The sequence below is a fragment of the Sphaerodactylus townsendi genome, linkage group LG04 (genome assembly GCF_021028975.2).
Source record: "Sphaerodactylus townsendi isolate TG3544 linkage group LG04, MPM_Stown_v2.3, whole genome shotgun sequence".
In the NCBI taxonomy this organism is placed as follows: Eukaryota; Metazoa; Chordata; class Lepidosauria; order Squamata; family Sphaerodactylidae; genus Sphaerodactylus; species Sphaerodactylus townsendi.
The window spans coordinates 156,992,698-157,005,194 of NC_059428.1; the positions used below are offsets into that span (position 1 = coordinate 156,992,698).

Below are 12,497 nucleotides of genomic sequence, written 5' to 3' on the forward strand. Positions count from 1 at the left end.
TTCATTCATTGGATTTATTAGCCGCCCTCCCCCGGAGGTCTTATGGAAGCCGCTAGCGTCTTTAAGAACATAAGAACAAGCCAGCTGGATCAGACCAGAGTCCATCTAGTCCAGCTCTCTGCTACTCGCAGTGGCCCACCAGGTGCCTTTGGGAGCTCACATGCAGGAGGTGAAAGCAATGGCCTTCTGCGGCTGTTGCTCCTGAGCACCTGGACTGTTAAAGGAGCACATTTTACGCAATCCTCAGATCAAAGGATCAAGATTGGCAGGAGCCATAAATCCGACTTCTCCTCCATAAATCTGTCCAAGCCCTTTTTAAAGCTATCCAGGTTAGTGGCCATCACCACCTCCTGTGGCAGCATATTCCAAACACCAATCACACGTTGCGTGAAGAAGTGTTTCCTTTTATTAGTCCTAACTCTTCCCCCCAGCATTTTCAATGTATCCCCCCTGGTTCTAGTATTGTGAGAAAGAGAGAAAAATTTCTCTCTGTCGACATTTTCTACCCCATGCATAATTTTATAGACTTCAATCATATCCCCCCTCAGCCGTCTCCTCTCCAAACTAAAGAGTCCCAAACGCTGCAGCCTCTCCTCATAAGGTGCTCCAGTCCCTCAATCAGTCCCTCAGTCTTTCCTGTCAAAAGCTCGTTTAGTGGTTTTTTTTTCTCACTCCATACCTGCTCTTGAGAGTGACAGATGGTGGCAAACCTAGAACCCGGAAGCTTAAAACCGAGTCCTGAGAAAACATCATTTCGTAAATGAAATGCTTTGGCTTACAGATTGAAACCCTGGATCTCAACACATTTACGCTGACAGAAAGAGCTCAGGTGAGGGTTTGCTGCATTCAGAGATGGGGGCTGTTTCGCTAAGGACAGGAACTAGTCCTTTGGCAGTAGAAAGCAGGACTTGGGGTGGGCTGTGGCTCAGTGTTTGAGCATCTGCCTGGCACACAGAGAGTCCCAGGTTCAATCCCCGGTATCGCCAGCTGAAAGGATCAGGTGGTAGGTGACGTAAGAGGCCTTTGCCCGAGATCCCACAGAGCACCTGCAAGTCTGAGTCAATACTTTTGAACTGGAAGAACCTATGGTTTGTTTCAGCATAAGGCAACTTTGCATGTTCATCGGGGAAGACGCAAACATACAGAGATGTTTCATGTGTAGTCCGGGATCTTGGGTGGAGCGCCAGCTACCTGAAATCCCACTGCTGGAGATGTGAATGGCTGAGCCCGGGGCCCTGCACGTGCTCGGTTTTTTAGCCCTAACTCCCATGTTTTGAGTTAAACTTCATATCCACCATGGATGTGATTCATTTAACAGTCTTGGGGAAGATACAACCTGGCTGCGAGAACTAGGAAGATTTCTGGTCAGGACTCTGAAGGCATCTGTGCCACCTAGTCATACTGATTTCTCCTGGGCCAAAACCAATTTAGCTCTTTATAGTCTCCATTAATCCTTTCTACTTAGTAGCTTGAAAAGCCCAACAGTGCTGGTTATGGGAGACCCTTTTTGTGAAAGGAATGCTCAGAATTTCCAGTTTCCATAGCATGTCCCCATATGCCTTCCCACCCATGAGAACTCATTCATTTGTGCACAGCGAACATTGGCTTCTTACGAGAGCTATGGGAGTTTCAGAAGGGGGCTGTTGCGTGTGTTTACGGTTAATTTTTCAGAACAGAATTCCGTTAGTCCTTGCTGGTGGCCAACCCGATAGGGCTGGGCTAGGGTCATTTGTTTGCACCAGAAATCATTATTTACCTCTTGCAAATCTGATTTCAAGGCTTCCAGAAACAGGTGTGAAGAGTCACAGTTTTCCCCACCGGCGTCACCGTTTTAGGAGGCGGGGCATCCTCTCTTCTCGAGTTTTCTGATCACCAAGCGCAGGAAAGCGTAGTCCAATTCAGGGACGTGAGTGTGCAAATCCATCTGAAGCGAGTGCTGTCCCAAAAAACCCAGTTTCGGCAAGCAGAAGCTGCCCGCGTGATTACTCCCTGTCCTCAGCAGAATCTGTGAGCCAGAACACCTCCGACAAGGAAGAGGAAGACGACGACGAAGCAATGTTCGCTTTCGGCATAGTCCAGTAGGGCGAAGACCATCTCGAGTATGGAAATGAAACATCCATGTTGCTTTTCGCGTCCCACCCGTCGGCACTGACGGCTGGACGGTGGCCCTCAAGATCCATTTTTTCCCTGTGATCTTTATGGATCATAATGTCACAGCCGATGTCCGAGCCCACGGTGAAGGTGTGTTTTTTCCTTTCAAAGAAGTGCCAATCTCTGGAGATAAACTGAGGTTGTGGGGAAGGCCCAAAGTGAGACATTTGTGTGGCCGGGGCGTGGCGTGTGGCTTTGGCCCCTTCTGGCTCCTCACACGTATCTTGGTAGTGTACTGTTTTAATCGGAGGAGCTGGGTCGGGGGCAACGTTTTCCTCTTGCACAGCACGACTGTCAGGGGTGGTTTGGCGATCTCCTTCGCTGTCTGTTTCCTGCGTGTGATCTTCGGGTTCGTCCGTGCCTTCGCTGCTCGTCCAGCTCTCTTCACTGACATCGCTGGCTGAACTGAAACATACAGGACAATCCATTTTAGAAAGCGGTTAGAAAGGCCAGAACATGACTTTGTTTTGCCTGCAGACAAAGAGAACCTCAGCATTTCTTCTCCCTTCTGAAATGTTAGCCACCTTTCTGACAGTTTTGCAATAAGGTCAGTCAGTCAGTCAAGTATTTATTGTTTGAGCCATTGGCTATAACAATACAGAGATACATGCAGTTAAAACAGTAACTTAGTTAAAACAATAATTTAAATTAAAACAATAACTTAGTTTTACATTAAAATATAAATTATTAGTATTCGCAATCTATAAATTAAAATGCCCCATCAAATACGTCAGATGTTTTTGCAGCTTCTTCAGCTAGTCTAAATTAATCTCCAGTACAATAAGGACATCTGTTGAAAACCGAAGAGCCTAACAGCCAAAAAAGACCACCATCAGAAAAGATGGCAGTCTCCGCACGACCTGTATAACTCCTTTAAGGCCTTTGAGCTGCCAAGAAAAACCTTGAAGAGCGGCGGCTGTTTGGCAGCAAAGTGTGGTTCGACCTGATGTCAAAGTTAGGTTTCTGATTTTTAATTCCCAAACGCTGTTTTGAAATGACTTGCCAGGCCCAGGTTGGAATCCTCGGGACTGGTGTGGTGTGGTGCCTAAGACCGTTAGCTGTGAATTGTAAGGCTCCCCTCTGCCCTAAAACCGTGGGCAGGTTGTTATACCTCACTCCTCCCCCTACCCAGCCCCCCAATCATAATACAGAGCTCCTTCCTGCAGCTGTTGGAAAGACTGCAGCGAGATAAAGTCAGCGCTGCGTAAAACGCTCCGGGTTGTTCCTTACTTGGTCCCGGATTTTTCCGGAATGTGGTCCATCACGGATGTCCACCTGCTGGGCAGTGCGAGAAAATCCCTATAGACCTGGATCTGCAGAGCGGTCCCGATGGGGGTGCCTTGCAGAAGTTGCCGGAGTTCGCGCAGCGTCCACCCCAAGACGTTTGCGTGCCCAATTTTAAGGAACACGTCCCCTGTCGGGAAAAGCAAACAAAGGGAAGCGAGGCCCCTCTGATTAACAGTTTCCTTTTATAGTAACCAAGAGAGAGCCATTGTGTTTTGCTTCTCCGTGCCTTTTCTCTTAACCTATCCTACCTCCCATGGTTGCGGTGGGGGTAAAACAGGAGAGCTTTGGTTGGTCGGAGAGGGAGACAAACTCAAATAAACAGCAGTGGGTGCTGCAAAAGGAGCACATCGACACTTTGGCCGCATAGTACAACAGCATAATCTTCAGTGTATCTTGCTTTGGGCCGCCATGCTCACTCAATGCCCTTGGACCTGCTGTTCTTTAACAGGCAAAGCTACCTTGCCAAGCTCTTGAGGGGAGGCAGTGACTGGGATCTCCTACTCCACGTATGACAAGCCCTGTGGCGCAGAGCAGTAAACTGCACTAGTGCAGCCCAAGCTCTGCTCGCGACCTGAGTTCAATCCCGGCAGAAGTCAGTTTCTGGTGGCCAGCTCAAGGTTGGCTCAGCCTTCCAAGGTTGGTAAAATGAGTACCCGGCTTGCTGGGGAAGGCAATGGCAAACCGCCTGTCAACAAAGTCTGCCTAGTAAATTATGTCATGTGATGTCACCACAGGGGTCAGTAACGGCTCAGCTTGCACAGGGAACTACAGTTAGCTTTTATTTTCTCCATGTATGGGACAAGGGCTGAATATCAATGCAAGAATGGTTGCAGCAGTTTACGGTATCAAGACTGGGATGGCAGGGTGTTTGTGTCCATTCAGCCGCGAACCTCCCTTTGAGCTCCTCAAGCCCTCCAAGGCTAAGCTACCTTGCAAGGTTGTTGTGAAAGCACAATGGAAGAGGGTAGGAGCCCAAGTTTGCTGCTCTGCGATCTTTGAAGGAAGGGTAGAATAAAACCTATCTAGTTAGATAAATCTGGCTCTTTTCTCCCCAGCTCCAGTCCCCCAGGAGAAGCAGCTTAAAGCATTCTTCTCCTCTATTCTCCTCACAGCGACAACCCTATCAGGTAGGCTGGACCGAGGGCAAGTGGCCCAGCAAACTTCAGTGGTGGAATGGGGACCTGGTCTCTGTTGGTCTAATGGCAACAACGGGCCCCACACTTGCTTTCAGGTGTGATGAAACGTTTGCCATCTGCTGCCTTTGTAACCTTCCCAGAGTTTTGCATTCCATCCTTACCCTCTTGCAGTTTTCCATCTCTGGCTGCGGCGCTGTTCTCCACCAGGCCCGTGAGCTGGAGATAAGGCCCGTTCTGGATGATTATGAACCCGAGCCCGTCCTTTTCCATTTGGATGTTGATCTTTACCGTGGTGCTCAAGCTGTGTTCCGACAACTCATCTGAATGCAATAGTCAGAGGTCTCAGCCCATTAAAAAAATCCATTTGCTTCAGCTACTTGGTAAAGCACCCTTTCTTCCCCCCTCCCAATTTTGTTTAGTACCCCCCCCCCCCCGGCTCCAAATACTAGCTTTGAGCATTCCACACTTCCGCAGATGTCATTTTGTGGGGCTGTTTTCAGTCCTGATGAACTTGCTTTCTAGTTTCGAGACCCCTTGCCTGATCCCTGACATCCGCAGTTACAATATCTCTGCCTTTGTTAGGACAGGCCTTTCACTGCCATTGACCCTCCAGGGTCCTTGCCAGTCAGAGTAGACGCTGCAAAACAAAATGAACGCGAGATCTGTGTAGGTGGGTCCGTTCTATACGTGCCTACTGGAGTGCCCCCGCTTGGTTGTACTGTTCCAATAGATCAGGAGTCCTTCCACCTTTTCCAGCCTGCAGGCAGCTTTGGAATTTTGAGAGCCAGTGTTTGAGCACCAGGCCAGAATGGCTCCTGCGAGAAACCAAGGCTATGCCTTCTCCCTCTCTTTGCAAAAGCTGCAGAAGGGGAATAAAACAAAACGGAGGCTGGCCTCGGAGGTAGGAGGAAGGAAGAAGAAGAAGAAGAGTTTGGATTTATATCCCCCCTTTCTCTCCTGTAGGAGACTCAAAGGGGCTGACAATCTCCTTGCCCTTCCCCCCTCACAACAAACACCCTGTGAGGTAGGTGAGGCTGAGAGAGCTCCGAGAAGCTGTGACTAGCCCAAGGTCACCCAGCTGGCATGTGTGGGAGTGTACAGGCTAATCTGAGTTCCCCAGATAAGCCTCCACAGCTCAGGCGGCTGAGCTGGGAATCAAACCCGGTTCCTCCAGATTAGATACATGAGCTCTTAACCTCCTACGCCACTGCTGAAGAAGGAAAGCCTTTAAGGGGCTATAGTCCCACACAGTGACTAAGGAAATTACCAGTCCTGATCCTGTTACGGCTGCGGTCGCAGTGGAAAACCTTGTTTGAATGAGGGCTGCCCTGTCTTGCAGAGAGCCCCTCCCGCTTTCTGAAAAACTTGGGTGCCAGGGGAAGTGCTAGTGGGTGCCAGGGTGCCCACGAGCACTAGGTTGGGGAACTCTGCAGCAGATGGTGTCAAAAGCTGGGCTGTGTCGTCTAGCATCTGTTTCTTACTATGGCCATCTGGAAGCTCCTGGCTTTGCATGGCTACCTTGGTACAGCTGAACTCATGCGTGGATCACAGTAGTAGTCATCCCCCTCAGGCCAGACAACAGGTAGTAATTCCCTCCATGAGTAGCCACAAAAAAAACAGAGGTGCGCTTCCAGTGGTGGCGGGTTCCAATCTTACCTTCATCCGAACCGTAGTACTCAGAAGTATAAGTCGACGAGCTGGTTTCGGAAGAGGACGTGGCTGGAGAAAGAGAATTTAAAACATGTCATAAGGCCGTCCTTGCCGAGCCACCTGAGCTAACAGTAACCTTTGCATTAATGTGGCAGAGGAGACCGTCTCCCTCTCCCCCCAAAAAATGTGCATTTGGGTTACAGTTTTAAGAAAAGTGCTGTCAGGTGTTTTTCCACCACATGGCAGAGGTCCAGAGATGAATAGTTCCTGGGTAAGATCAGGCTGAGGGACAAAAGAGCAAGTGAGTAGTTCAGACAGAAGAAGTCGGTGCCCAGAAGCATAATGTAGGCAGGGTCTAGCTCTGGACAGCTGGACTGGATTTGGTAAACAGAAACACTTGAGCTGAATGTGGGATAGATCCCATGAAGCTGACCATCAGATGCAGGAGCCAGCTTGCAGGGCCAGGCTTTTCAGGTTCTGGGACTGTGCAACTGGATCTTAGTCAGATGATCTCGGGAATAGCCATGCAGGAGAGAGGCCCTGTGGATTAAAGGGACTGTGCCCTGAAAACAGATAGGTAGCCCATGCCATTCCTGCAGCAGAAATGGTGGTACATCCGGGTTAACTCTCTTGCTCCAGTATTTTGAGCCAGCTGGGGTCTTGAGAGGTCTTCTGTCACAAGCTTTGAGAATGTTCATCGAACTGGCTCTATTCCCCCCCCCCCCCCCGCTGTTTGACACCTCCCATGCCATATCACAAACAGCTTATACGTAAGTTTCCCCAAGCAGTTTGCAGTGAAGCAGTAAAAGCCAAAAAAGCACAAGGCTTTTTGGATGCCTAGAACTACATCCCCCGTATAGTAGATCCCAGCCAAAGTCTCCCCACCAGCTGTCCAAAACATAGTGGTGGTTGTCTTTATGTGAACGAGACGAAGACCTGTAGAGGCCTAGTTGTTACGTGGTGATTTGTCAATAGAACAAGACCATGATGGAGTCCTTCAAAACTCAGGCTTGTTACAGCTTTTACATGGTTCCCATCAGAATAATTGGTAGCATTATTGGAGTAAGGAAAGAGAACTTGGGGGCAAGAGTTAGACCTTGACAAGCAATTTAAACTAACTGGTTTTATGAGCTACCTTCTGATCTGTGAGATGGTGGTCTCTCTGATGGTCTTCTCACTGATAAACGCCTGTGGTCTGATGGCCTTCTCACTGATGGCCTTCTCACTGATGGAAGTCTGTAGACAGATGTTCTCTCTGATGGTCTTACTGGTGGCATTCTTACTGATGGCCTTCTCACTGATGGCCGCCGGTGGTCTGACGGTGACCTCTCTGATGGTCTTCTTACTGATGGCCGCCGGTGGTCTGATGGCGATCTCTCTGATGGTCTTCTTACTGATGGCCTTCTCACTGATGGCCGCCGGTGGTCTGATGGCGATCTCTCTGATGGTCTTCTTACTGATGGCCTTCTCACTGATGGCCACCGGTGGTCTGATGGCGATCTCTCTGATGGTCTTCTTACTGATGGCCTTCTCACTGATGGCCGTCGGTGGTCTGATGGCGATCTCTCTGATGGTCTTCTTACTGATGGCCTTCTCACTGATGGCCGCCGGTGGTCTGATGGCGATCTCTCTGATGGTCTTCTTACTGATGGCCTTCTCACTGATGGCCACCGGTGGTCTGATGGTCTTCTTACTGATGGCCTTCTCACTGATGGCCGCCGGTGGTCTGATGGCGATCTCTCTGATGGTCTTCTTACTGAAGGAAGCCTGTGGTCTGACGGTGTTCTCTCTAACAGTCTTACTGATGGTGATCTCTCTGATGGTCTTCTTACTGATGGCCACTGGTGGTCTGATGGCGATCTCTCTGATGGTCTTACTGATGGCCTTCTTACTGAAGGAAGCCTGTGGTCTGACGGTGGTCTCTCTAATGGTCCTACTGATGGCAATCTCTCTGATGGCCGCCGGTGGTCTGATGGCGATCTCTCTAATGGTCTTACTGATGGCCTTCTTACTGAAGGAACCCTGTGGTCTGATGGTGGTCTTACTGATGGCCTTCTTACTGAAGGAAGTCTGTGGTCTGATGGTGGTCTTACTGATGGCCTTCTTACTGAAGGAAGCCTGTGGTCTGACGGTGGTCTCTCTAATGGTCTTACTGATGGCCTTCTCACTGATGTCCACCGGTGGTCTGATGACGATCTCTCTAATGGTCTTACTGATGGCCTTCTTACTGAAGGAAGCCTGTGGTCTGATGGTGTTCTCTCTAATGGTCTTCCTGGTGGCCTTCTCACTGATGGCCTTCTTGCTGATGGCCACGTGTGATCTGATGGCGATCTCTCTGATGGTCTCACTGGTGGTCGCCTTTCGTGGGATGGTCTTACTGATGGCCTCCTTCTAAAAGTTTGGTTATCCATGGACACGCAGCCTCAAGAGAAGTTCTCAAGGGATGGGGAAACAGCTCTTGCCTGTATTTCAGGGGAGGGATGACCAACTTGCTCTGACATGAGGGGAGAACTCTGCAGCAGAGAATGGGACAGTAACTGTTTAGAATCCTAGTGCCATGGAGTTCCAGGCTTCTAGGAACCTTCTAATTATGGGGAAAGATCGGAACCTGCCCTGATAGGCACTCTTCCTCTGTATGCTTGCGGTTTGTCCTCCATTCTTGTAGCAACATGATTTTTAGCATAAAATGCCCTCATCCTGGTGGAGCAGTATGTGGACACACCAGTGCATCATAAAAATGCTAAAATGGGATGCCCTGGCCCCCCAGGGTTGTCAGATCCAAGTGGGCAATACCTGGGGATTTGGGGATGGAGCTTGAGGAGAACAGGAACCTCAGTGGGGTACAATGGCGTCTGCCCTCCAAAGCATCCATTTTCTCCAGCAGAACTGATCTCTGGAGATGAGTGGTAGTTCTAGAGGGTCCCCTGGTCCCACTTGGAGGCTGGCTCGATCCAGATTTCTTCCTTCCTGTTAGCTAGCTAGCTAGGAACCCTGGCAAAAAGAAAAGAAAGGCCCTGAAAGAAACCCACAGATTGGATCTCTCCACATCCCAGTCCAGTCCATTTGAACCTTACATCTCACTGTACTATTCACGGAGGCTTACTCCCAAGTAAGCACGCCTGGAACAGTGTCCCTGCTTTGCCATATGGAACATGGCAGTGCCTGTGCTGTGCATTCAGCGTAGGTTTAAAAATAACCTTGGCAGCCAGTGAAAGTTTATATTTCAGGCGTTGCATGTTGCACCAGTGTGACGGGTGTGTATTTTAGGATGCCCACACAAAGGAAAGGGTGTAGCTGGAGTCGGATGTATTTTTAGACTCCTGACAGCTCTGTGGGTTTTGACTTGTTAGACTTGGCACTTGGAAATGCCAGTCCTTGGTCAGCCTTCGGAGGCCATCGGCTGCCTCTGGTGAAGACTTAGATTTCTGGTAATTTGCGTTTGCAGCCTAGCGAGGCGGCGTGGAGGGTGAGGATTTTGAAAACGTATAGTTTCTGGCTCTGGGGATGCTTATTATGGAGACCGAGGTAGTCACCATGTAGGTGGGTTATGTTCATAGCAACTTGGCTTAACAGAACCTAACACAGGCCTTTATTGCCATGGAAAGTATAATCCAGGATGACAATTAAAGGGAGACACAGTGGATGAACGTTAAAAAGCAATATAAAGCCGAAAATAAAATTGTGGAAAGGCGCGTGTGGCAGATTTTACAGTGCCTAAAATTGGCAATTAAGAGCAACTTAAGGCAACGACGGTTTTAAAAAAATAACTTTTTTTGTTCACTCATGGCAGAGAGTTCCCTCGACGCCTTGTTGCCAAGGTAACCGAGGCAGCAGCTTCCCGCCTCTCAACTGGCAAACCAAGCCACGCCCACTTTGGCCTCAGAGGCTCGCGCTCGGGGTTGTTTCCCTCTCGAGCCCCGCCCCTCCTTTCAACCGAGCTCCGTCCGGCCCCTTTTCCAGGAAGCCCCGCCCCCAATGAATCTCGCTTCCCGGCCCCTTTCGATTCAGCCCCGCCCCGCCTGGGCAAAGTGTGAACGGCAAGGCGCGCGGGGAGATGAGGGCGAGAGCTGGAGCGTTCGCTTCCGGGTCGCCGTAGCCTCCGCCCGGGTTTTGCTTCCGGCGCCGTCCCGAGTCGGGGCGGGACGGGCGGGGGTACCCGCTCCTGTGTGGCGGCGGCGGCCTGAGGAGGGGCGCCGAGGAGCCGGGCGGAGGGAGGGGGCCGAGCCATGGAGCCGCGGCTGTGAGGAGCCTCCCCCGGCCCGGGCCCCGCCTGTGGGCAGCCGCCGGGCCGAGGCCGGAGCCGGAGGACATGGACAAACTGACCATCATCTCAGGATGCCTCTTCCTGGCCGCAGACATCTTCGCCATCGCCAGCCTGGCCAACCCGGACTGGATCAACACGGGCGAGTCCGCGGGTGAGTGGCCGGGGAGGGAGGCTGTGCGGGGCGGCGGAGCCTGCGGAGCGGGACCCGCGACTGGAGAGCTCCTTGCCCGTGCGTGGATCCGGAGGGGCTGATCCCGCCCTGGCTCCCGTGCCTCCGCTCCCCTGCTTCTCGCCACTGGTTCTTCCCACGGCGGCTCTGCAGGGGAGACTGTCCGAAACCCGGGTTTAAGTCCCCGATTTGCCGTGCGTTGACCTTGGGCTGCTTTGCTTTCTCACTCCCAGCCTAGCCTACCTCTCAGGGTTGTTGTGAGGCCGGAACGGAGGAAGGGATCAATCATGGGGCTCGCTGGGTGACCTTGGGCCAATCTCTCTCTCTTTCTTAGCCTCATCTACCTGGCAAGGCTGCCCTGGAGGGGGAAACAGAGCTTTGTTTCATAAAGTGGCAGTCCAAGTGGTTGAAAATCTCAGGGCTTAAATTTGAATGGGCAGGGAATCTACCTGGTGATGCGTTCTTGCCAATGATCCCTTACGCTACTGTTTTTTGTTGAGGTGAATTAACACATTATGGTGCCCCAGTTATCTGTCTGGCGTGTAGATCGTTAATGGTCTGGGCAGCATTGAACGACACGTTTTCTGCAGGCTCACACCTTCCAGAAATCCTCAGGTAACCCTCTGCCGGTTTGCTCTGCGATGCTTATTACACAGTGTAAACAGGGAAGGGATCTTTGTTGTTTCATTCCTTAACACATTTAATGGCAACGTACTGGGTGGCCTTGGACCAATCTCTCTCTGCGTAACCTCCCTCGCAGGGTTGATGTGAGGGAAAATAAAGTGCCACATAAGCTCCCTTGAACTCTTTGCTGAAAAGAGGGGTAAAAATACCCTAAGCAGCCCCAGAGTCTCCATTGAGTTGCAGGGCCCTTTGTGGATAGCAGCTTCCTGAAACCGTGCTGTGCCAGAAAGGAAAAAAAACCCCTCACTCAGCGTGCATTGAGAAACATATTGTTTGAAGGATGGACACTAATGGAAGCGCAGGTCTGAGAGATGAACATGAAATCCCAGGGTGGCTTCCGTGGCAGAGTTTTACAGGCAAATAGCACAACCAAGGTTGATCTGCCAGCTTGGCTGGAGCGAACGGCTATAAGATAAGCCACGGGGAAGGATGGGTGGCTTCCGTGCCAATTCTGTGGGTGAGCCATGTGAATGCTTGACTGTGTTTGGGTTTGTTGTATGATCTCACTAGAAAGCAAACAAGAAGAGGAGCCACAACACCTCTCATCCCATGCCGATGAGAGGGGAAGAAGGAGAAAGCGTGTGTGTGTGTTTTTTGCAAGCGAGGGTCACACCAGGTAAGGAAGGAATTCCTCCTTTGTCAGCAAAGTGCTGTCCAAGCTATTGGCAGGAGCCAGCTGAGCTGAAAATATTGAGCTGAGAATAAAAGCAGGAGCGAACGGCTGTGAAGATGGAGGCTACGAAGGGGCTCTCTCGAAGTTTGCCAGATGCAGTCATGGCGTGGCAGCCCCGCAATGTGCATGGGGTGTTGAGAAGGGCGTCACTTAGAAAAGAGAGCATTCGAACACTGTACTTGAAACCGGGTGTGCTGAGGAGATAGCGTCAGCCTTCTTGGTCAGTGAATGCCTGGGACAAATTTGGACATTTATCGGCACAAGGCGCCGAGGAAACGGGGACCTAATTATTGTCACCTAATTATGTCAAGGCAGTGACATTGTAGGTGCGAGATACGGCTTGAGGGAATTGATTTTTTCCCCCTCAGCCAGATGAATTCTGAACTGGATTGCTGTTTGCTTTGTGAATGTGGTGATGGGGAGCCGCTGCCCAAAGCATGCTGGGATGTCAGACGACTTCCTTGCTGGGGGTTTTGTTTTGTT

The 12,497-nt window shown here is 50.7% G+C and overlaps 2 protein-coding genes across 2 annotated transcripts in view; one reads left to right on the plus strand and one right to left on the minus strand.

Annotated features, from left to right (window-relative positions):
- Positions 1–1,698: 1,698 nt before the first annotated feature.
- On the minus strand, positions 1,699–6,269 carry PDZD9 (PDZ domain containing 9). Its single transcript, XM_048494971.1, has 5 exons — positions 6,231–6,269; positions 4,736–4,894; positions 3,382–3,565; positions 2,181–2,556; positions 1,699–2,099 (listed from the first exon to the last, which is right to left on the minus strand). Exons 2-5 carry the CDS (start codon positions 4,842–4,844, stop codon positions 1,983–1,985), a joined length of 786 nt encoding a protein of 261 aa, XP_048350928.1. The 5' UTR covers positions 4,845–4,894; positions 6,231–6,269; the 3' UTR covers positions 1,699–1,982.
- A 4,074-nt stretch (positions 6,270–10,343) lies between these two features.
- Positions 10,344–12,497, plus strand: part of MOSMO (modulator of smoothened) — a 29,153-nt gene continuing 26,999 nt past the window's right edge. The window contains exon 1 of the mRNA XM_048494195.1: positions 10,344–10,639. Coding sequence (XP_048350152.1) covers positions 10,534–10,639 — 106 coding nt within the window. The 5' untranslated portion in view covers positions 10,344–10,533. The remainder of the gene's footprint in view (positions 10,640–12,497) is intronic.

Bases quoted from the DNA above. Each gene is read 5' to 3' on its own strand.
- PDZD9 (XM_048494971.1), bottom strand. From the start codon at position 4,844: ATGGAAAAGGACGGGCTCGGGTTCATAATCATCCAGAACGGGCCTTAT. The intron at 3,566-4,735 runs GTAAGGATGGAA...TTTTCCCGACAG, and splicing joins AGATGGAAAACTGCAAGAGG to GGGACGTGTTCCTTAAAATT. The intron at 2,557-3,381 runs GTAAGGAACAAC...TGTATGTTTCAG, and splicing joins CCGGAAAAATCCGGGACCAA to TTCAGCCAGCGATGTCAGTG.